Here is a 21,843-nt window from a genome sequence, read left to right on the forward strand (position 1 = left end):
ACAAAATGGATACAGTGAATTTTACCACATTCTTCATTATCCATCTGAAGTGTCACTGGATGAGATGGGTCTCTTGATACAGATTTGAAATGATCCTTCTCTGTTTCTAGAGCTGCCAGGTGAACATTCACTTTGGCCTTCAGGTCTTCAGTCTTAGAAATGGTGGGAAGACATAGCTGAGCATTCGTTATTGTTCTTTTTGGCCACAGGGAAGGTGGAGTTGCAGCAAGGGCTACGGGCTGTGTACCACAACATGCCTCTGATATGGAAACCAGGCTACCTTGACAGAGCCCTGCAAGTGATGGAGAAAGTGGCTGCCTCCCCAGAAGACATAAAGCTGTGTAGAGAAGCGGTATGTTCCTCAGCTCTAAGGCAGTAAGATTTAGCCATCTGTTTCCCATAACCTGAGCTTTAAATTTGTTTTCATGGTCTTTCCCCTACCCCTACTTTCTGTATTTCTATAGAATAGGTACTTATCCAGTTGGAAAAAGGCAAAACGACAAACATTTTCAATGCTCCTGACCAAAGGTACTAGAAAATTTGATTAACATTGATTTATAGTTCATTGTGTAGAAAAAAAAAACTATTCCACTGCCTCGTCCCTCACCTCCTTACCAAAAAAAAAAAAAAAAAAAAACCTCGTTGGGAACTCAAGAGAGGGTAAAATTTCATTTTAAATATGTTTGGCATTTCTGTAACCCCATGTAGTCTACATAGCATGTAGGCTACATAGCATTTTTCCCCATAAAAGTCCTCAAGAAATGAATCTGGGGACCAGACATGGAACCTTCTTAAACCATTCTTTGTGAATGTGTAATGCTGATGAGATCTGACCCAGATGTTTCTTTCAAAGTTCTAAGGTGTTCACTTTACCAGAACAAGAACACTACCCTCCCACCAGTCCCAAAGCTCGTGCCTCTTGGTCACCTAGGACCCTTTACAGTATGGGGTTGCTCTATCTCCAGGAGACATGATGCGCCTTACACCCCACAGGCAGCCTTAGTGTCTGCTCCTGTCCAAACAGCTTTTACAGCCAATTGAGGCCTGAGAAGGATATTGGTTGTCTTGTTACCATGGTGTAAAGGTTACCATAGAGCCTCATATTTGTTTTTTCTTGACTCTGGTTGCTAGGGCTCATCTCTTGGCTTTCATTTCAGTCCTGAGGTGGTCAGGTCTGGTGTCTGTCCTGTCACCTTACACTTCTGTCTAGTGAATCATTATGCTGTTTGCCAGACATTTATAACAAAGGATATACATTTGTCACTATACTTGTTTTAACCCTGCTATAGTCAGTACTGGTGATTGAAAACACAAAATTATACATAGATACTTTGCTAGGGAAATATTCCTTCCAATCTCAGCCAGATTTGCAATCTTTGCATTCTAACAGTAGAAAATGTGTTCACATGTCAGCAAAAATGTGCTATGTGTCCAGTTTGGGTGTGATGTATTAGTGGTATTAAAAGGCCTTGGCATATTTTTAGGATTTGTGTTCTGATGTGACATGGACAGGATTAATTGGTTTCCAGGCAGGTGTTTCTGCTGGCCTTGCTGTTGTTAATATCCCATTTCTGATCATTAGGCCCTCCGTGGGTCAAGGGAGATGTACCTCAAAGTGAAAGTAGAGAGGAGAGGGGTCAAAACAAAAACCTTCTGTTTTTAAATTTACTTCCTAAGTCACAGGAATCACCTCATTCAAATGAATTTCATGTATGCATCTCTGGTCTTTGCCAGCAGCTTATGTGCATTATACCAATCCTTAATTTACAGCTACCATGTGAGCTAAAATCTTTCTCTGAGGGAGACCCGTGCCTATATCCAGAGGCTTTAACATACACTTAAAATGGCCTTTGGTTGGTTGTGTTCTGTAGTTGTCTATCCCTTTGACCCAAATCCAAACTGACTGAGGAAGAAAGACATGGAAGTAGGAAATACTTTAGTGTCCATCAAGCATTATTCCTGGATTCCTATCTGGCTAACTAAAAGCGAACTTAGCTGCCATTGCGCTGATTCACTTATACAAATAATTCTTAGCTCGCTTATTTGGTATTTTGTTGTTTTGTCTTTGAGACAGTCTCACTATGTAACTCAGGCTGGAGTGCAGTGTTGTGATCATGGCTCACTATAGCCTCCGCTTCCCAGGCTCAGGCAGTCTTCCTGCCTCAGCGTCCTGAGCAGCTGAGACCTACCACAGGGGTGCACCACCATGCTTGGCTTTTTTTTTTTTTTTAATTGATGGGGTCTCCCTATGTTGTCCAGGCTGGTCTCAAACTCCTGGGCTCAAGCAATCCTTCCACATCATCCTCCCAAAATGCTGAGATTACAGGCACGAGCCACCATACCCAGCCTAGCTTGCTTATTTCTACTATTTGTTTTGTACTGTTTTCCATGCCATCTGATAGGGTGTTTATAATGTGAAAAAATATAGCCATTTATATTTTCTACAATTTTATAAGAGAAATCTTTTCACAGTCTTTTAGAGCTCATTCTTGCTTTCTTTCACCTTTTCCAGCCTCTCTTCACCATGTGCTTTTGGGCCATAAAACATGTAGTTGCTGACCCTCTTTCTGCTCCACAGCTCCATGTGCTGGATGCAGTGCTGAAGGCTCTGACTTCAGCTGATGGGGTTTCAGAGGAGCAGTCCCAAAAAGATGAAGACAACCAAGGGTGGGAAAAACTGGTGGAGCAGTTAGACCTCGAGGAAACAGAACAGTCGAAGCTTCCTCAATACCTGGAACGATTTCAGGTGAATCATAGCAGAATGTGTCTCTCTTAGCAGTGTATAAAACACACTTCTCTCCTGTGGTGATGGACAAGCATTCTTTCTGCATCAATGTCACACACAAAGAGGCATTAAAAACTGACATCAAAAATTACATTTGTATTGCTTTGCACAGGAAGTGGTCTTAAACCAATGGAATTTTTACGCTCCTTTTGTACTTGAGCTAATCGGTCACAGTTTTGTTCACTAAGGTAGCATGTCATTACCCACTCATTCCTGCTATGCACCTGTTGGCTAGATAGTTGCTTGCCTCCTCAGCAATAACCTGACTCCCACCCCAGGTGGAAAGTATCTGGCCATTTCTCCATCTTGCACTAAATGTGCTTGATAACCTAAAAACCCAGTTAGACACTATAATGCCACATTTGCGTATGTAGAGATAACACGCGGACATCTCTCTTTGCTCATCTTTGGCAGCTGTGTTGTTCTCTTGTGCTGCATGGAAGTTGTAAACAGTTTGCACTATTTCTTTCCATTACAGCCCTGAGAACTCAAGCTACCTTTGGTAGCTTCTGACTCTGTACACCCCAAAATGCTCTGTGATCAGTGTCAGGAAAGAACCATGTTCAATGTTTGAACTCTTGGCTTCTTAGCTGCTTTGATTCTTGTCTAGTGCAAAGGGGGAAAAAATGCTGCCAGAACGGGAATTCTTTGTACAGCAAAAAACTTTCCCACTTATTGTGTGTGACTTGTGTCATTTTGGTATTGATAAGATGTAAACTCTGCTAGATTATTGTGTTTAAATCCTTTCAGTAATTGGACAGAACCTAATTCCCAGTGTTATAAGGGGGAGCCTGTTGTATTTTTAGCAGCAATTTCGCCCAGTACTTCTATAAAGTCATTGCTCAACTTCCCTCTTAAAATTTGAAACTGAGAAAGAAAGATTAATCGATGTTCCCAAGGTATCCAGAGAATTGGCAGTATAGCTGGGCTGAGAATTTGCATGTCTGCCCCTTCAGGCTCTTTGCTTAACCTTGTATATTTAGAAAGGCTAAAGAAAAAAATCTCCTTAGCCCCATATATTATGATTCATTGCATTCACGTTGACCAAGGTTGCCACACTATTTTTAAAAATTAAAACTTCCTTCTCTTGTTTCTTATAGACTTTGCCTCAGAGAATAGAAACCTGTGCCTGCGTTACGTTGTCAGCCCTCATTCCTCTACGAATGTATTTTTATGAACATTTTAAAAAGACAAGTATTTATTGACTACTAACTGCGTGTTGGGCACCAGTGCATTTCTGCTTGCAACATCTCTGGATGCTAGAGACTACCTTTCTCATGTTAGATGGCAGCAAAACTGAGAAAGAGTAGCCCAGAGTGACTGGCTTTAGATTTGAACAAAAGTTTGCCGACTCACAGTTGAGTCCTCTTTCTGGTGTCCCAAACTGTCTTGTTGGCCTCAAACCCCGCATGAAGAACGTTATCAGAGAGAAATCGTTTTTGTTTTACATTTCCTTTTCTTCCTGTTACCTGATTTTTGTTAGTCTGAGGTCATTTGTTTGGGAGCCATTTTTATATGATTGCCTCTCACACTAGGCCTCTGGGCCGTCCTGGAGCCTGGGCACCCCGCCCACCTCCAGCCCTGTTACTGGAGCAAGCCTCCTTTCCTGTGCCAATGAGTGGCGTTTGTGGAACATGGGGATGTGTGGTATAAGCTACAGCTGGCCCCATAAGTGGCCCTCTCTCTCTCTAATGAGAGAGTACATCTCGAAGTACTTAAATAGATTAATGTTTTTAATACTTCTCCGGGAACACACCACCAACCAAACCAAGCTGCCATTTCAGCTGGAGCTGTAAGCAGGCAGTACGTAAAGGCTGACCTGCAGTGGAGCGCAGCAGGTGGATGCTTCTAACAGTGCAGGCACTCAGGGGAGCTATTCCTTGAACCGTTTTCCGTCTGTTGAGAGGAACTCCAGGAAAGCAAATACTTGTTTCCGTTATTCTGAAGGCACAAGTATGGTTGGGCTTGCTCCAGTTATCAGATGTCTCTGCCATTTTGTTTGCATATTAGAATTCTTGTTCTTGGAGTTTGCTGCTTGGTTTGGTTTAGGTCAGGGTGGAAACATAGATTTGTTAGAGGCTGGCCATCTTTGTGGTTTAAAACAAGAAATTACACAGGGAGACACAGCATATGGAATTCCATTTACTGTTTGTGAGTGAAAGGAGAGAAATCACATGCGGTGCATCTTAGCAAAATTGCCGAGGTGAAGAAAATAACAAAAGCTAACAGCACCTGGGTGAAAGGTAGCATGACCATTTCCCAACAAAATGGTTTTTTTCTACCAGCCAGGTGACTTCATTCTGGGAAACTAGAATGAGGACTAAACTACGAGTCAGCAAACTTTTGTTCAAATCTAAAGTCAGTCACTCAGGGCTAGTTTTTCCTCTTTGTATCCTTCTCTCACTTCTCTGCCTTTCTCCTCATTTGTCCCCTTTGTTTCCAACAGGCCTTACATTCTAAGCTTCAGGCTCTGGGCAAAATCGAGTCAGAAAGTCTTTTAAGTCTGACCACCCAGCTTGTCAAGGAAAAACTCTCCACCTGTGAAGCAGAGGACATCGTCACCTATGAGCAGAATCTGCAGCAGTGGCATCTAGACCGTGTACAGTTGATCCAGAGAGAACAGGAACAGAGGGAGAAAGCGAAGCAGGAGTACCAGGCTCAGAAAGTAGCGAAGGCATCTGCCTAATAGGGTCCCCCAGGACCCCAACCCTCTCACAAGAACTTCACTCAACCCCGTGCGAGGACTCAACAGTGGCCTGGACAGCAGCCTCAGCTTTCTCTACCCATCTTCTTTTCTTAAAGCAGGCTATGTGCCCTACATGGCAAGGCACCATGACTGCCCATCGAGATGCCAAGAAGGGCTGTGGAATTATGCAGGTGGCTAGTGGTCAGACTGAAGTCACCGGCTGAATACCTTAAGGAGGGCTCTTGAGGCTCATGATGGAGTTCCTGGGTCACAGGGATTAGTTATGAGCATTAAAGTTCCTAAGACCCAGTGACGGTACTGGGAGAAACCAAGGCTGAAGAGTCAAGTCTGAAGCACAGGCTTTTCTTTTTTGTTGTTTTTGCTTTTTTGAGACAGAGTCTCACTCTGTCACCCAGGCTGGAGTGCCGTGGTGCGATCTCGGCTCACTGCAACCTCCAACTCCTGGGTTCAAGCAATTCTCCTGCCTCAGCCTCCTAGTAAGTGGGATTACAGGTGCACACCACCACCCCCGGCTAATTTTTATATTTTTAGTAGAGACGGGGTTTCTCCATGTTGGTCAGGCTGTCCTTAACCTACTGACCTCAAGTGATCTGCCCACCCCAGCCTCCCAAAGTGCTGGGATGATAGGCGTGAGCCACCGCGCCCAGCCAAGCACAGGCTTTTGAATGGTTTCCCTCTCCCCAGCCCAGGCACATGAGGCCAAGGTGAGCCCTGCATCCTGAGACCTTGTGTCCCTGAGTCTCCTCTCTGAGTACAGGCTGCACTGTGGGCTGGCTGTGGGATACTCACACATTCCCACGTTCTCCTTTCTGGCACATCTTGCCCTTCTGGACCTACACTGGGAGAAATTCAGGACAGGAGTGAACTCAAGGCCATGAACTCGCTGGATTTCAGTTTTTAGGCACCCACTGGGACGTTTCTAGGATGTAAGAGTTTTTGAGAAGAAAGCTAGCTCTAGCATGAAGCCTTTTTGGCTTGGCTTCTCCGTCGTGTTGGGGTAACATTTTTTTTTCCAATTTTTTTTTTCTAAAACATCATCTGAGCTCGTTTATCAAGTAGGTGAAATGAGCCTTTTGTGTACACACAGGCACATGTGCGCACACACAACTTGTGAACACACATTTCTGTTGAAGTTAGAAAATGAGAGATGGGTTGAGGCTTGAAGTACGTCAGAGGTACGAATGTTGTAAAACTGTCAGGAGATGGAAAATTCCTTTCTGAAGTTTCTCTTCTGTGAAAGTGGTCAGGGCAGATTTTGCTTACTGTGTAGTGTTGCCCTTAAGTACAGTGGTGTAATTTTATTCAAGATTGTACTCTTCTGTCAACAACCTCTGGAAATAAATGTTTTGGGATCACGTTAGTGTATTCTTTATCTTTGGGGAAAAGGAGAAGGGAGAGAGGGACTCATTGTTACTATGATTTTGAGGAGCGTACTTTCAACCCTCCCTCAGACTATGGGATTTATAATGATAACTACTACCGCTAATATTTAGTAAGGACTTAACTGTAGGCTGAAAACCCAAGCAGCCCTATGAGGGAGGTACCAGTGTCCCCATTTTATGAAACCAAGCAGCTCCCCTGCTGCCCCTCTCCCTGCCTGTGGCCTCCATGTGGAACTCTAGTCAGGATCCATCACAGGGCCCTTTAGACTAGCAAAGCTGCTGAATCTTACTTAGGCAGCGGGCCGTGACCAAAAGTCAGTTCCAACATTTTGGTTTACCAACGATAGCTTTTCAGCCACTCTCTTATTACATTAAGAGGAACATTCAAGACAAACCGAAGGGCAACTTTTGCCCAGTAAATTAATGACTGTCACAACATGAAGTATCTGGTTAAGGCTTTGGCTCAACGTTTTGCCTTCATTTTTCTTCCCCCTCCAGCCCCAATGTACTTTACTTCCAGTCTTCACCAAAAGAGACCACTTCTGCCACTGTACTGTGGTCCCACAGGAATTTCCATGTTCCCTGCTCCTCAGGATTCCTTCCACACTTGTGCCCCATTTCTCAGGACTCTTGGAGTCTTTCCCCTCCAAGTATTCTGCCCTTTCCCCATGTCCTTATCTCCTGAGCTATAGGATACTCTCCCGCCTTCCTTCACAATGGGCTCTTCCCAATACAGTTGTCCTTAGTCCCTTTCCCTGATGTCATCTTCTATATTTCTTCCATGTGGATGGAGAAACTGCTCTTGGTGCCCTGGTCTCTGGAGATGACCTCAACTGGGTCATCTCCCAGTGACAAATTACCTTCTGCAGCCGACCTGCCATAGTGACAGCCAAACCTCCAGCCTCATATCACAAATCCAAGATCTTAGAGCCTGAAGTCCCCACTCTCCCAGGCTTGTCTCGTACCATGACTGCTGCTGAACCAGCTTGCCCTGTAATTTCCCGCCTGCTAACCCTTAGCCTTTACCCCATCACCCCAACTCTTGGCCTCCAGAATCTGCTTCTCTTCCACTGTGGGCCCCATGGTCAGCCATCCCCATGATGTTCTCATTAGCATCTTGGTTTTCTCTCACTCCCTTTATCCAGGCTCACTTACCAGCCTTCAACCTACATCCTTGCACCCATCTGTTAATGGGTAGAATTGTGTTCCCTAAGAAAGGTAAATTGTGTCCCTAATCCCCAGTCCCTTAGAATCTGACCTTAGTTGGAAATAAGTTCTTTTATTGAGGTAATCAAATTTAGAATGAGATCATCAGGGTCAGCCTGATCCAATTTGGTGTTTTTTTTAAAGGGGAAATTTGCACACACAGACTCACAGAGGGAAGATGAGCATGTGACTGTACAGGCCCAGGAACACCAAGACTTGCCAGCAAACACCAGAAGTTAGAAGGGGTAAGGACAGTTCTCCCCTAGAGCTGTCAGAGAAAGCCTGGCCCTGCAGACACCTTCATTTCTGAGTCTAGCCTTCAGAACTGTTATTTTAAGCCACACCATTTTTGGTACTTTGTTACTGCAGCCCTAGGAAACTGATAACACCACCATTAATTTTCTTTTTGGTTCTGACTTACTAAGTGTAGATATATAAAGTCATAGTATTAGGCTGATTAGATTCTTCTACAAAATTATGGCTGTTCTCTTCAACTCAATAGTCCTTCCTTTAATTGACTCTCATATTTGCTTCCATAGCTTTTCTCTTCTGTGTTAGCTCGAAGCTCTGCCCTCAGAACTACAAGCAGATGTTCTCGCCATCACCCTTCCTACTTTCAAATACAGGTATCCCCTCCCTCCTTTCCAAGGTTAGACTCTTCATTTGTGACCTTGACCCGTACCTGCCCACCTGTTCTACACATTCAAGCATTTCCTTTCCATCTTATAGCATCTCTGTTGATTTCTTCTAAGTCTATAGTCTTATTCAAGACCTTATTCAACGCTTTTTAACAGGAAAAAAGCCTTTACCCTGCCATCAGTCAAGCTGTTATGCTATGTCTCCTTATGTCTCCAAACTTCTTGAAAGGGTATCTACACTTACTGGCTCATTGCTCATTCATTAGATGCTGAGAATTTGGCTTACAGCTTTACCACTCTGCTGCACAGCTACAGTGATCTTTTTTTTTTTTTCTTTTAAACACTCCGCTCCATTGGGTACCACTGACCACCTCTTATAAGCTTGCTGTCTGCAGCAGATGTACTGTCTGTTCCAGCACTGCTTTCAGAGGCTCTCAAGTGTTCAGCATATACTGTGTGCAAGGCACTATACAAGTGCTATGGAGTTTGCAAGGATGAATAAACTATAGATTTTACCCTCAAATAACTTAGATTCTAGTGAGGCTGGCACATCCACACCCGTCAACACACAGCTGAAAGGTGTCATTAGACAAACAGTTAATATATGTGGGAGTTCACAGGAAGATCACTTTAAGCCCAGCGATGGGAAGAGCTCTAATGAAGGGAATTAATTGCCTGCTTTGTGCATTAATTAGTCACATACGAGTGCCTCAAGCTGCCCTGGGGTCCTCTTTCCACAGAGGCTTGTGTGGTGTGTTCATGAGAAAATATTTTAAATTAAGCTAAAATGAACAATTCAGATTAAACTTGTTTTGACCCACATCCCATACTTACCTTGGCCATAAAAAGGAAGAAAAAGCAAGGTGGTGGAAAGAAGAGAAGAAAGAAAAATGATGTACTATCCTCCCCTTGGTGCTGTGTTGCCTTGGCACCCAGCCTTGCATCCAACCGTCTTGTTGGCTGTGGAATCAGGTAGGTGTGTGAGAAGATTGGTTTAGATTCTACAAGAAGTAGTCAGAGGCTTTGAAAATAAGTTGATTATACCAGACACAGTGGCTCACACCTGTAATCCCAGTACTTTAGGAGGCCGGGCCGAAGGATCACTTGAGGTCAGGAGTTCAAGACCAGCCTGGCTAGCATGGCAAAACCCCATCTCTACTAAAAATACAAAAATTAACTGGGCATGGTAGTTGGCACCTGTAATCCCAGCTACTCAGGAGGCTGAGGCAAGAGAATCGATTGAACCCAGGAAGCAGAGGTTGCAGTAAGCAGAGATTGAGCCTCTGCACTCCAGCCTGGGCAACAGAGCAAGACCAAAAAAGTTGATTAAAACCTTTTGTTCACACTGAAAACAATTTTGTTTTTTTGTTGTTTGTTGTTGTTGTTGTTGTTGTTGGCTGCAGGTAACTCATGGACTTTGGGAAACCCTCTTGTTTTAACCACCCAGGAAAGGAAAAATAGCTGCTGTGGTGGAACAAAGAACTTAGAATTAGGTATGAAAAACATTTCTAGAAGCTTGTTGTGTCACTTAGGCCCCCCAGAAAGCAGGTCAGCATGAGTCAGAGGTGGCAGTGAAAGCAGTTTTGGGGGGATAAAGCCTGTGAGAAATGAAAGGTGGAGGAATTGGGATTGGGTGAGGAAAGCCTTCAGGTGGAGGTCCTACATCTGGAAAAGCAAAGGGGGGAGGAGGCACTACTGCCTAGCCTCTGTTGCTTGAGATGGGGGAGACTTTCAACACCCATCATCCCTATTGCCAACAACACCGAGCATAACCTCCTTTCCTACTGTGAGTCCTAGTCTACTACCAAACCCAGTGACACAGGTGCCTGCTCACCATTGCCCTCTCCCAGTGCATTCCCAGTGACCTTGATGAGCAGCGTGCCACCTGGCCCTCGAGGGAACATAGTCCTCCGCTGGGTCTTCTGGCTTCCTGTGATATATGTATCCACTCCAGGAGGCTGCCCTGAGACTTTTAATCCATTTCTCCTGGGTCTGCCAGGTCAATTCGGGTATTTCAGTGGTTCTCAGTTCAGGCTATCCCTTTCTCCAGGCTTTTTTTATGAGCCATCATCGCAGCAAGTCTGCAACACCCCCTGGAGTGTTAAACCCCTTAAGCATTTTATGGATTCTGAATTAATTATTTAGAACTAATTGATGAGACTGGCCCCAGACTTTAAACTCCATGAAGACAGGCACTCTGTGTATCTTGTTCACGGTTGTGGCCCAACACAGAGAAGAGGCATTACCATGAGGAAGGGGCTTATAAACATTTATTGAGTGAAATATTTTTTATTAGGTTGAAAGGAAAGTCTTCCAACTGAGGTATAATTCCCAGCAGAAATACTGAGATGCTAGAAGCCATATGTCCTAAGCTGAAGGTTTAATGCCAAAGAAAGCCTCTTTGGATTTCTACAAAGTGTAGTGTAAGCCAAAATTGGCACCAGGAGGAAGATTTGTGGGGGGAAAATAGGGGGTGAGCATGATGCATCACATCAGAATTCTCTCTACATATGTGTATCCCACTTACCTGCCTCAAAGGAAGGAGTTAGGAAGTGATGAAGCTATAACACAAATCTTATCATTTCTAGACCAATAATAAAAGCCAATGTTTATTGACCATTTATAGCCAAGTGCCATATTAAATTTTTGTATGCATGATCCTATTTAACCCGCAAGAATATGACCATTATTACAGCTCTTTTTACATACAAGATAACAAAAACTTAGAGAAGTGATTAAATGCCAGGGTTTCCCTCTGGGAATTGGAGAGCCAGGGTCAAACCCATATCTGACTCCTAAAGTGCACTCCCAAACTCGAAAGATCACAGTCTCAGTTTAGGTTCCCCCTAAAGCAAGACAGGAGACAGAAATTTGAGTGCAGGTGCATTCATTGGAGGTGATCTCACGAAAGCAGGTGAGGAAAGGAGAAATTGAGACAGGGTAGAAAGGAGAGCCAACAAAGGGTGCATGATTGAGTGGACTGTGGAAACCGGCTCATTCTTGCTGTGGACCCTCTGAGAGACCATGAAGAGCACACCTCAGCAGTTTCCTCTGAGAGGCAAGGAAGCTAGCTAAGTATTTGCCCATTCAGTCCATTCCCTTATGGGTTGGAACACTACAGCCTACTCCTAGTGCAGCACCATCACACTCCCATGACCAGGAAACACCCTTGGGCAGAGACCAGGAAGAACCGAGATTCTAGTGAGGTTGGCACATTCGCACCTGTCAACACACAGTTGAAAGGTGTTGTTAGAGAAGCACCATCCACTGGTGGAGAACTGTCTGCCGATGACCAGGAGTAAGCCCAGGGCAGTGGTTCTCAACCAAGAGTGATTTGTTTCCAGAGGACGTTTAGTAATGCCAAGGTATTTTTGATTGAGCTGCTGTTAGCATCTGACATTTGATAATGTCAAGGTATTTTGAAGGGCTGCTATTAGCATCTCATTCGTAGAGGTCAGGGATGCTGCTAAACATCTACAGTGCACAGGACAGTCGCTCACAACAAGGAGCTATCTGGTCTAAGATGTTAGCAATGTCGACGTTAGAAACCCTGGCCTAGGATTTACGGGTGGGGCATTCACAGGACTTTTTCAGGGAATGTAGATGAGACCCAACAATGATATGTGTAGCAAACAGCTCATTTACAAATGATATTTCAGGCTAGAAGAATCATTAATTTAGTAGCTGTTTCTTGTCTAACTCTGAATATAAATATACAATATGCAGTGATGCACAGTAGGCCATTGTTCTTCCTGAGTAAGATCCATTAGGGAAAAGAGTAAATGGTGATTTATATGGTTTTGCTGTCTGGTTGTAACTGGAGCAGGAGTTTTGAGTTCCAAAATGCAGATGCTGTGAAGTGACCTTGCGTGAGTCAGTGGAAGGTGATTCCGCTGGTACCCTGGGCATAGGTGAGAAAGAGATGAAGTAGAAAAAGGTCTCAGAGAGCTTTGACTTTAGTGAGTCATCAAAGCAGAAAATGTGGTGTGGTTGTATTTTCATGAGATTTTCAAATCCTGAAAATGATCAATTTTAAAAATTTTGCTTTAGGACATGGTTGGAAAGTAATGCTTTTCAACAAAGGAAAATTGCCTTTTGTTCTAAATAACAGTGTCTTAGCTTGAAAATAACCTCTTATTCCCCATGGATTTAGCCTTTTTGCTGATACTGCGTACTGCTTTGAGGATGTTATTACCTGTGTGGTAAAGGGAAATCCAAACAAACGACGGTGGCAACACTGCTGAGGTTGTGGCAGTAACCACTGGGATCTTTGTTTAAAACAAAATCATTGCTTGAGCTGTGATTATGATGTATGAAAGAGATTCCAGATCTGAGCTAGACATATTCAGAAAACAAGGAGTTTATTCTTGTAAAAAGCACCTGAAAATAAATTTCATCATGGAATTTAAATGCTGGATCAAGGACTATGAGGAAGATTTATAAAAGGGGTATTATATCCTCTGATGCCCTCAGTGGTAGAATTGTTTGTTTTTTTGGCTTTTGTTTCCCATGATGCTTCATGGAAACAATGTTCTAATCCTTAAAACACCCTCCAAAGTGAATACGCCTATGATAGTAGGTAGAATAGACCATTAACGCCCATTACAAATGTTCTCCATTAACAGCATGCTGGGACACTGCTGGGTATGAGTGTTTCCCAGGCTCTGGCTCATTAACTCCCACCTTTTTTTTTTTTTTTTTTTTTTTTTTTTTGAGACGGAGTCTCACATTGTTACCCAGGCTAGATTCTCCTGCCTCAGCCTTCTGAGTGGCTGGGATTACAGGTGTGCACCACCATGCCTGGCTAATTTTTGTATTTTCACTAGAGACAGGGTTTCACCATGTTGGCGAGGCAGGTCTCAAACTCCTGACCTCAAGTAATCCATCCACCTGGGCCTCCCAAAGTGCTGGGATTACAGGTGTGAGCCACCGCACCGGGCTTTGCCCCAACCTTGATCATAAAAATAATATGTCATATGAAGACCAGGAAGGTAGAGAAAAAGAGAGTGCTAGGTAAATGGTGGAGATTGCAACTTAAAATAGGGTGGTTAGGGAAAGCCTTCCTGAGAAAATGACATTTGAACAAAAACCCTCATGAGTGAGATTGAAAACTGTGGAATCACCTGGAGAAAAAGCATGTCCAGCAAAGGAAATAGCACAAAGGCCCCGAGATGAAAGGCTGAATGCCTGAGGAATAGCAAGGAGGCCAGTATGGCTGGAGCAGAATGTGTAAGGTAGAGAGAAGTGGGAAATGAAGTCAGAGAGAAGGGGTAGAGGATGGATGGATTGTGTAAGCCTGACACTGGCTTTTACTCTAAGAGGAGAACTTACTCAAGAGCTTTGAGCATGGGTGGCATGATTTGACTTAATATTTTTAGAGGGTTACTCTACTGTAGCTGCAACACGGAGAATAAGCTAGGAGGGCAAAGATAGGAAACAGGAAGGTCAATTAGGATGCTCCTGCAATAAACCAGGAGAGAAATGATTTGACTTGGACAAGGGTAGTAACTGTGCATATGAGGAGAAGGTATCCAACTGATGTATTTTGAAGGTCAAGCCAGCAGTACTTGCTAGCCAGTCGATTTGCTGATGGGCCAAAATTTTTGATCTGAACAACAAGAATATGCATTTGTCATTTACTGAGGTAGAAAAGCCTAGGAGAGAGGCAGTTTGCAAAGGGAGATCAGGGGTTTGTTTGGGGACATGTTACATTTGGTTTAGGGTATTTTAAAGACTACTATTGGATATCCACGTGGAGATTTTAATGGGCACTGGATATATGAATTTGGAGGTAAGAGATGATGTACAGGCTGCAGATATTACTATAAAAATCATCAGTCTACACATGGCATTTAAATTCCTGAGACTGCAATTAAAGCAGCATGCATTTCTGGTTTTAGTGGGGACAATCTGAGCCATGAAATAGAGCCGCGTCTGTTGGTATATAGAGAGATCTCCCTGTGAGTCAAGCAGACCTCAGAAGCCCTGCTCCACCATCTGTGAAAACATTGCCAATAACCTCTAGAGAAGTATCCAGAAGAACTGCTCATATTAAACGAACTGGCTGTGACCAAAACTGCATATATGGCTCCAGTGAATTTCCAAGACATACAATACAAGATCAAAGAGGAAATAGTTCTGGATTATGCAAGGGACCAAGAATTCGTGAGTCAGGAGTGTTTTTAAAAAAGTATTGTAGGGATATAGAAAATCATCCCGAATAAGCGGTACAATTAAGAAGAGAAAATATGATCACAGGACCTCAACAGACCTTTGTTGATTTTCTCAGAAGATAAGAAAAAAGAAACTGAAGGAACACTGATGCCAACTTTTCCCCCTCCACTGTGCCTGGATGGGGGGAGAAGGGGATGTAAACAGCAGGGCAGGGTTCAGGTAGGGTGACTAGCCCTCAGTGGTTCCCAGGGACTAAGGGGTTTTCTGGGACACAGGACTTTCAGTGCTGAAATCAGGGCAATCCTGAGCAAACCAAGATAGTTTGCCACCCTGGCTTCAGGCCAGAAGTAAGGCTTCCTGGAACTGAACAATTTGGCGGTGGAATAGAAAACAACTTATTTACTATTTAATTTGAGTCTGATAGATGAAATTAAAATCTGTAAGTGATGATTTCCCACCCTGAGTGCTCACATGCTTAACCCTTTAATTTCTGGAGGGATTTCAGAATCCCTCTTAGCAAGCGGTGATTTCTAATGGGACCATTCAATGTAGCCCCATGGTTTGGAGGGGGGAAATTAAGATCAAAAGGAGTGGATATGACACACAAAGGAATATCATAATGACTCGGGACAGGCTGCAAGGGTCTTTTGAGGCTAAAGGACCTCTCTGCAGACAGGCAGGGCCTGGTCCTGGAGGTCTCTATTGGGAACTTTCTGGGCAAGGTTTTGTGGCCACATCGGGGGAAACTGAAGGGCCAGGGCCTCCCCATCTACACGCTGCCATTGTGAGCAGTCTGCGCTCCCTAACATATGCTGATCCTGCTCTCTGCTGAGACGCTGTGTCAGCCCTTGCCTCTGCCTGGAATTTACTTTTGGTCCGACCAATGCACACACACACGCGCGCACACACATACACACACACACACACTCCAGAGCTCAGCCGAGACATCATTTGCGGTGCTTTTCCTGTGGTCACCTAAGCTCGCTCTTGAATTTTAGGAGCCCCTGTCACAATGTGGTATCATTGCCTCTGCTGGTCTGTCTTCCCCCAGTCGGTCAGGGCAGCAGTTAGGTTGTATCTCGTAATACAACCCACTGCCAGGTACAGGGTAAATGTGCAATAATCTTTTGAATGACGGGGAGGAAATCCTCCTCTTGTTAGGTATTCTCTGCTACATATATAATCACTTTCTCCCAACAACTTCTAGTTCCTGGGTATGAGTCAAAACCATAACATATGATGTTAGTCAGATAGAGGATATTCTGTAACAGTGAGCAAGGAACTAAGAGAAAGATAAGGTGCTGAGCACAGTTGCTGAATATGATAGGTTCTGGTCTGATCTGTTTTTTCTATGATAGGTTCTGGTCTGATCTGGTTTTTTCTTTTTCTTTTTTTCAGCGACAGAGTCTCTCTCTTGCCCAGGCTGGAGTGCAGTGGCACAATAATGGTTCACTACAGCCTTGAACTTCTGGGCTCAAATGATTCTCCCGCGTTGGTCTCCCAAAGTACTGGGATCACAGGCATGTACCACTGCACCCAGCTATCCTTTTCCTTTTCTTTTCTTTTTAAGCAATAATTTTAATTGTTCCTTCCCTTCACCTCCCAGTTTCTGTCCTTAGATGCTCACATCCTCTAGGGTTTGGCTATCTTTTTTTTTTTTTTTTTTTTTTGAGACGGAGTCTCGCTGTCACCCAGGCTGGAGTGCAGTGGCCGGATCTCAGCTCACTGCAACCTCTGCCTCCCAGGTTCACGCCATTCTCCTGCCTCAGCCTCCCGAGTAGCTGGGACTATAGGCGCCCACCACGTCGCCCGGCTAGTTTTTTGTATTTTTTAGTAGAGACGGGGTTTCACCGTGTTAGCCAGGATGGTCTCGATCTCCTGACCTCGTGATCCGCCCGTCTCGGCCTCCCAAAGTGCTGGGATTACAGGCTTGAGCCACCGTGCCCGGCCCCGGGTTTGGCTATAAAAAGTTAACGAGGTAGCAGTTGCAAGTATTAGCAAGACCCTTTCAGGAGTTTGCCAAATGCCAGGGAGCCCATCTTGAAAAGCATGTAGTCAGTCCCTGCCGTCATGCCCTGACTGCTCAGCATTCTGCGTGAGTGGCAAAGCCCAACTCAGGAACACAAAGCAAAAGACAGCACAGCACACACATGAACTTTTGCCACTTTTGTATTTTATTGTGGAACTGAGTTTTTTTTTTTTCCTTTACATCAAATATCCTCAATGGAAGAGGGGATATTGCACACAAATATCATAAAAGCACTACATATTACTTTCACTGGAAACTAATTTTCTACATTAGATATGACTGGATAGGATAGAAGTGATGCAGGATTATAAGACATAATACCATACACAGCTGCAGACTGACACAAACACCATTCAGAACAAGAGAGAGGAGTGTGAAGTGCTTCTCAGCCGGGCTCAAGACCACTTCTTTCCAGTGCTGGAAAGAGGGGCTGCATGCAGTGTAGGAAAAGCGTGTCTCTGAACTGCCACGGGGTGTTCTTGAAAGGGCAGCCCGGTCTTGATGCCACTTCTCCATGGCTCCCGTTTTGGGGAGCTCTAAACAAATGCAGAGAAGCTGCTTATTTTTTCCCTTCCTTTTCAGTTTTTGATGCTGCCTTTAAAAATCAACTTCATGAAGTCACAGATTTTTTAACAGTAAATAGTTTTAATACCAGGTGAATAACCTAATTGCTTTCAAAGAAATGCTCATCCCTAGGCTGCTTTTGGTGTATTGTTCAGTTGGTTAAAAGATAAAAGCTTACAGTTCCTTTCAAATGGAAACAGGATCTTTTCTTCTAAATCTGAAGCACAAAAAAAAAAAGTTATTATCCTAACTCACAATATCATTACTGAGCAGGAACCTCCTGTGACAGGTGACTAAAGAGAGGCAAGAAAAGCAAATTCAGAATTGTAGAGCAGCTCCTAAGAGCTGAGATTTGGTAATAGAGGGAAAATGAAAGGTGGTAAAATTTCCATTAGCAAATGATTAAATCTTAATTAAATGAGTATTGGAAAGCTCCTAGACTGCATAAGCTATTGGAGACACTTAAAACATTCATATACACTGGGGAAACCATTCACTATGATATGTAACGTTAAGGAAAAAAAATTTTTTTGAACTCCATGGAAAATGGTGTTTAAAAGGGGGAGGAGGGGAAGTTAGTCATTGTATCCAGTCCCACCACAAGACTGAGAAAGCATGCACAGGGCTCAGGGTTTTGAGAAAGGGGACAGAATTGGTTAAAATTGAAAATGGAGGATCATCTCTAACATTTAGTCTCTGTAGAATTTTGTTTAAGAATACTACCAAAAAGGTCATGATCATGAGTGCTATCTCGATACAATCCCATCGTTTAAACAGAGTGTAAATTCCTTCCACTCAAATATTCAATCTATACAATTGGATTAAGTAATCAGTATGAACAAAGCTCCTAGAAGTCTGTGTCAATCTTTAGCTCTCACTTAGAATGTACATGGTACATTGTGATGGCTGTTACTAAACTAATCGTGTATTTATGGAACTAGCAAAATTAGGTTAGTCACACAGGCAGGAAAGGTGTCTGGAAGGACAGGAGCAACCTGTAATGCGAATATTGGTTTTCTTGGTATACTCAGGCTCTGTGGTCATTATTGAGAACAATGGATGGAGAAAGGTATTGATAGATTTCATAGGAAAAAGAGCCAGCTGACTAGGACAGTTTTTATATATTTTTCCCATTAAATCCCATAGCAAAAAAAAAAAAAAAAAAAAAGAGAGAGAGAGAAAGTGAGGGGGGTGGAGTGGTTATAACTGAAGACTGGCTATAATTCTCCTACAATGTTTATAGTTTTTAAAGCAAAATAATGTACATGTTAAATACACTTAATTTGGGAAATTGGAAAATAACTTCATCTTCTGTCAAAGAAAAATCAACCAGAGGTCTGGATTTGGCAAGAAGGCTAAAAATCTGGTTTTCTTCCCACACATTATGTAGACCAATTCAACTTAAGAGCTAACCATTAAATAATTAACTCGAGTATCTTAGGTTGTCTTATAAAATAAGTTTGAAGTAGATGAGTTTATACTCAATGAAATTCATTTGCGTCACAATGACTTTTCCATCATGAGTTAATTTCTTGTACCCTTAATATGTTATTTTTCAAGGACTTGAAAGAAATGGGGTAATAAATAAAAGCTGCATTTCTAGAGAAGCCTAACAAAAATAGAATATTAATTTTCTTTAAAAAATTAAACATTTGAAAAACGTAATTCACAGCATTAAGTAGACTGCATAGGTCCTCAGTGAAAGGACCCTGAAGAAGCATTTTTTTAAACCCTCATTGTAGTTAGCAGTGCAAAACATACACTTATCAGACAAAAATAAACTAAAATGTTAATTTTGAAATAAATAACTAACATAGAAAATAAAATGAGGTCATTGTTCTCTACTCCGTAGATCTTAGAGTCTGCAGGAAATGTAATGTGACAGAGCACAACACAATTGTCACGGAGAAGTTTGCCGCATCTGAACACTGGGTGCATTGATCTGCAACTTGAAACTTGATGTCAGTTTTAATCATGATCTGGCTTCCCAGGTTCACAGTTCAATGATGACAATGATGGAAATTTTCTCTAAACTCTACATGAACCGTAGGAGTTGAGAATTCATTTGTTTTCAATGTACTATTTCTTTTGTTTTTGTTTTTGTTTTTTTTTTTTTTTTCCCAGAAAACAAAATCCCAAAGCAAATTTGTGCTAGGGTTCTTTGAACTTGGCTCTTTTACCTCATGGTTGAAGATCTTGAAAGAAGTATGTAGGATACCACTGGGTGATGTACTTGTCAAGGCCCTGAAAAGTAGCCTACCATGCCATTCTCCCCCACTCTCAAGTAGCACTTTTATGTTATGGGAATCAAGGGGTGGGGGGTATCATTATTCCTGGTAGTTATGGGTTTTTAATAAATATCATTACTGCAATATCAGACTTCAATCTTGCCAGAACTTCAAAAAACATTATTCAATTTTTGTCTTACGAAACACTTAAAAAAAAGACTATCACTTGAGAATTTTCTTTGCAATTTCCTGTAAATGAAAACATTTGTTAAAAAGTTCATCTATGAAAAGTTCTCACATATCTTAAAAAAAAAATTCTTCTGTACACTTGTTCCCATAATTATGTTGAAATTAATGGAAAATTTAAAAAGCCAATGTAAGACAAAGGTAAATACTGTACACTTGCTGAGAACCTCTTCCACCGTAAGATTCACTGTTTTCCCAGTTCTGATCATAGAAGCCATTTCAGTCTTGAACTTGCAGTAGTAAAGAAGCTGTGAAAGGCACAACTTGTTTGACTGAGAGGCCACGGGTGCACTGAAGTGGGATTCAACACACATGACTCAGCATCAAACTGTTGGACCAATCAGACCAGCTTCTAGTACCCCCACACGCGCTCACCCACATGCTCCTTTAAGTATCTATAATCCTATAGGGATGTTTTATAAACTTGCTGTCTCACATTAAAAAATAAGTGCATCAAGTATCTTTGTACATTCAAGTCACTTCCTAAGGCAAATTGTCTACCATGTGTACTCCCAACTGCTTTGGTATTTGCTTCAGTTAATTGGGGTGGACTTGGGTGTTGCTGCATGCAGGTTAATCGACTCAGAGTGGACTAAGTGGGTGGACAAATGCTGGGAGCATGCCTTAGGTCAATCTACTTGTGTGTTTAGAGTCTGAGAGTTCTGAATGGGGCCCAAACCACTTGCATGGCCAGTCTACACTCACTACGTCATGTCAGTGTGCAGCCTTCAAACTGAAGGAGCTTAATTAAGATGTGAAAATATCACATGCCCTCATAACAAGTTTTGTTCTTTTTACTTTTCTTCTAGCCAACTTGTTTTAGAAAATTAAGACTCTTTTTGATGACTCAGACTGACAAAAATGGAAAACTTTGCCTATGTAGACTAAAGAATGCCTACTGCCTGAGAAAATACAGACCTAATTGTTGGTTATTTTCTCCTCCTTACCCCACCCTGCTCTCTCTTTTTCTCTCTGGGTATCTCACCAGAACTCTCTGTCATAACATCTCCTTCTCTTGCATTCCTTTTCTTTCTCATCCTTTCTCTGTCTCTCTCCTGCGTTCTCTTTGTGCTCTCACTCTCTCTCACTCTCTCCTGCGCTCTCTCTCTCCCTAAGACAAATGCCTCTACCTAGCAGAAGTCAGTTGGGTTGGCTAGTGCATGGTTTCCAAATGGTCAGCAGAGATGAACTGGGGTAGGTAATTTTGCAGGAACTTGAACCCTATTGTGGGAATACTGTTACTTCCCTTAGCAATCAGCAAAAACTGAGAAATTTAGTGACTTGCATCACCATGACACAGTATAGCATTTGGCAGGTAATTGTTCAGCGACTTAACTAGATGAATTGACTTTTTAGAAAAGGTGATTTCAAATTGAAGAATTTCTGGAAACAAAGTTCAGATCCTGTGGTGTGGCTGGCCTTGGTTTTTACAGTTCAATCTTGCATGCAGGGAAGGATTCATCTTGCATAACCACTGTGCTGCTGCTTGCTAAAACCATGATGTTGAGGTCTTGCTGTTTCTCGTGGGTCTCCTGGTACCATTCCCTCATCACTTCTGAGTCATGAGTTGGGATCAGTGTCACCTGCAGGGAGAGACAAAAGAAATAGCTATTTAAGGGCAGAAACAGAAACCATACGAAAAAAAGAAAATGAACAGCTAGGTATTAGTTAGACCACTGGAAGAAGAAGGGAAATGAGAGAAAAACTATTTTCCTCAAGAAATGCAAAGGATTTTTCAATGTATATTTTCCAGGAACCAGAATAAAGCTGCAAAGAAAAGCTATTGTTTCTAAGGGAAATTGAAGGCTGGAACCAAAAGCAACTAATCACTTGTCAATTCGTTCATCTACATTCACTGTCAGTTTCTCAGTTCTTTACTGTTAA

The 21,843-nt window shown here is 42.7% G+C and overlaps 2 protein-coding genes across 4 annotated transcripts in view; one reads left to right on the forward strand and one right to left on the reverse strand.

Annotated features, from left to right (window-relative positions):
- Positions 1-6,852, forward strand: part of MRPS27 (mitochondrial ribosomal protein S27) — a 98,750-nt gene extending 91,898 nt beyond the window's left edge. The window contains exons 9-11 of the mRNA XM_023207949.1: positions 210-352; positions 2,579-2,746; positions 5,232-6,852. Of these exons, the coding sequence (XP_023063717.1) occupies positions 210-352; positions 2,579-2,746; positions 5,232-5,471 (551 nt within the window). The 3' untranslated portion in view covers positions 5,472-6,852. The remainder of the gene's footprint in view (positions 1-209; positions 353-2,578; positions 2,747-5,231) is intronic.
- Positions 6,853-17,096: 10,244 nt separating this feature from the next.
- MAP1B (microtubule associated protein 1B) overlaps positions 17,097-21,843 on the reverse strand; it is a 103,412-nt gene continuing 98,665 nt past the window's right edge. For 2 of the 3 annotated variants that reach the window (XM_023207947.3, XM_023207948.3), the window contains one exon: positions 17,097-21,542. In XM_023207947.3, the coding sequence (XP_023063715.1) occupies positions 21,387-21,542 (156 nt within the window). In that variant the 3' untranslated portion in view covers positions 17,097-21,386. The remainder of the gene's footprint in view (positions 21,543-21,843) is intronic. The other variant, XM_026454623.1, reaches the window with a different exon arrangement.

Source organism: Piliocolobus tephrosceles, chromosome 4 (assembly GCF_002776525.5).
Source record: "Piliocolobus tephrosceles isolate RC106 chromosome 4, ASM277652v3, whole genome shotgun sequence".
In the NCBI taxonomy this organism is placed as follows: Eukaryota; Metazoa; Chordata; class Mammalia; order Primates; family Cercopithecidae; genus Piliocolobus; species Piliocolobus tephrosceles.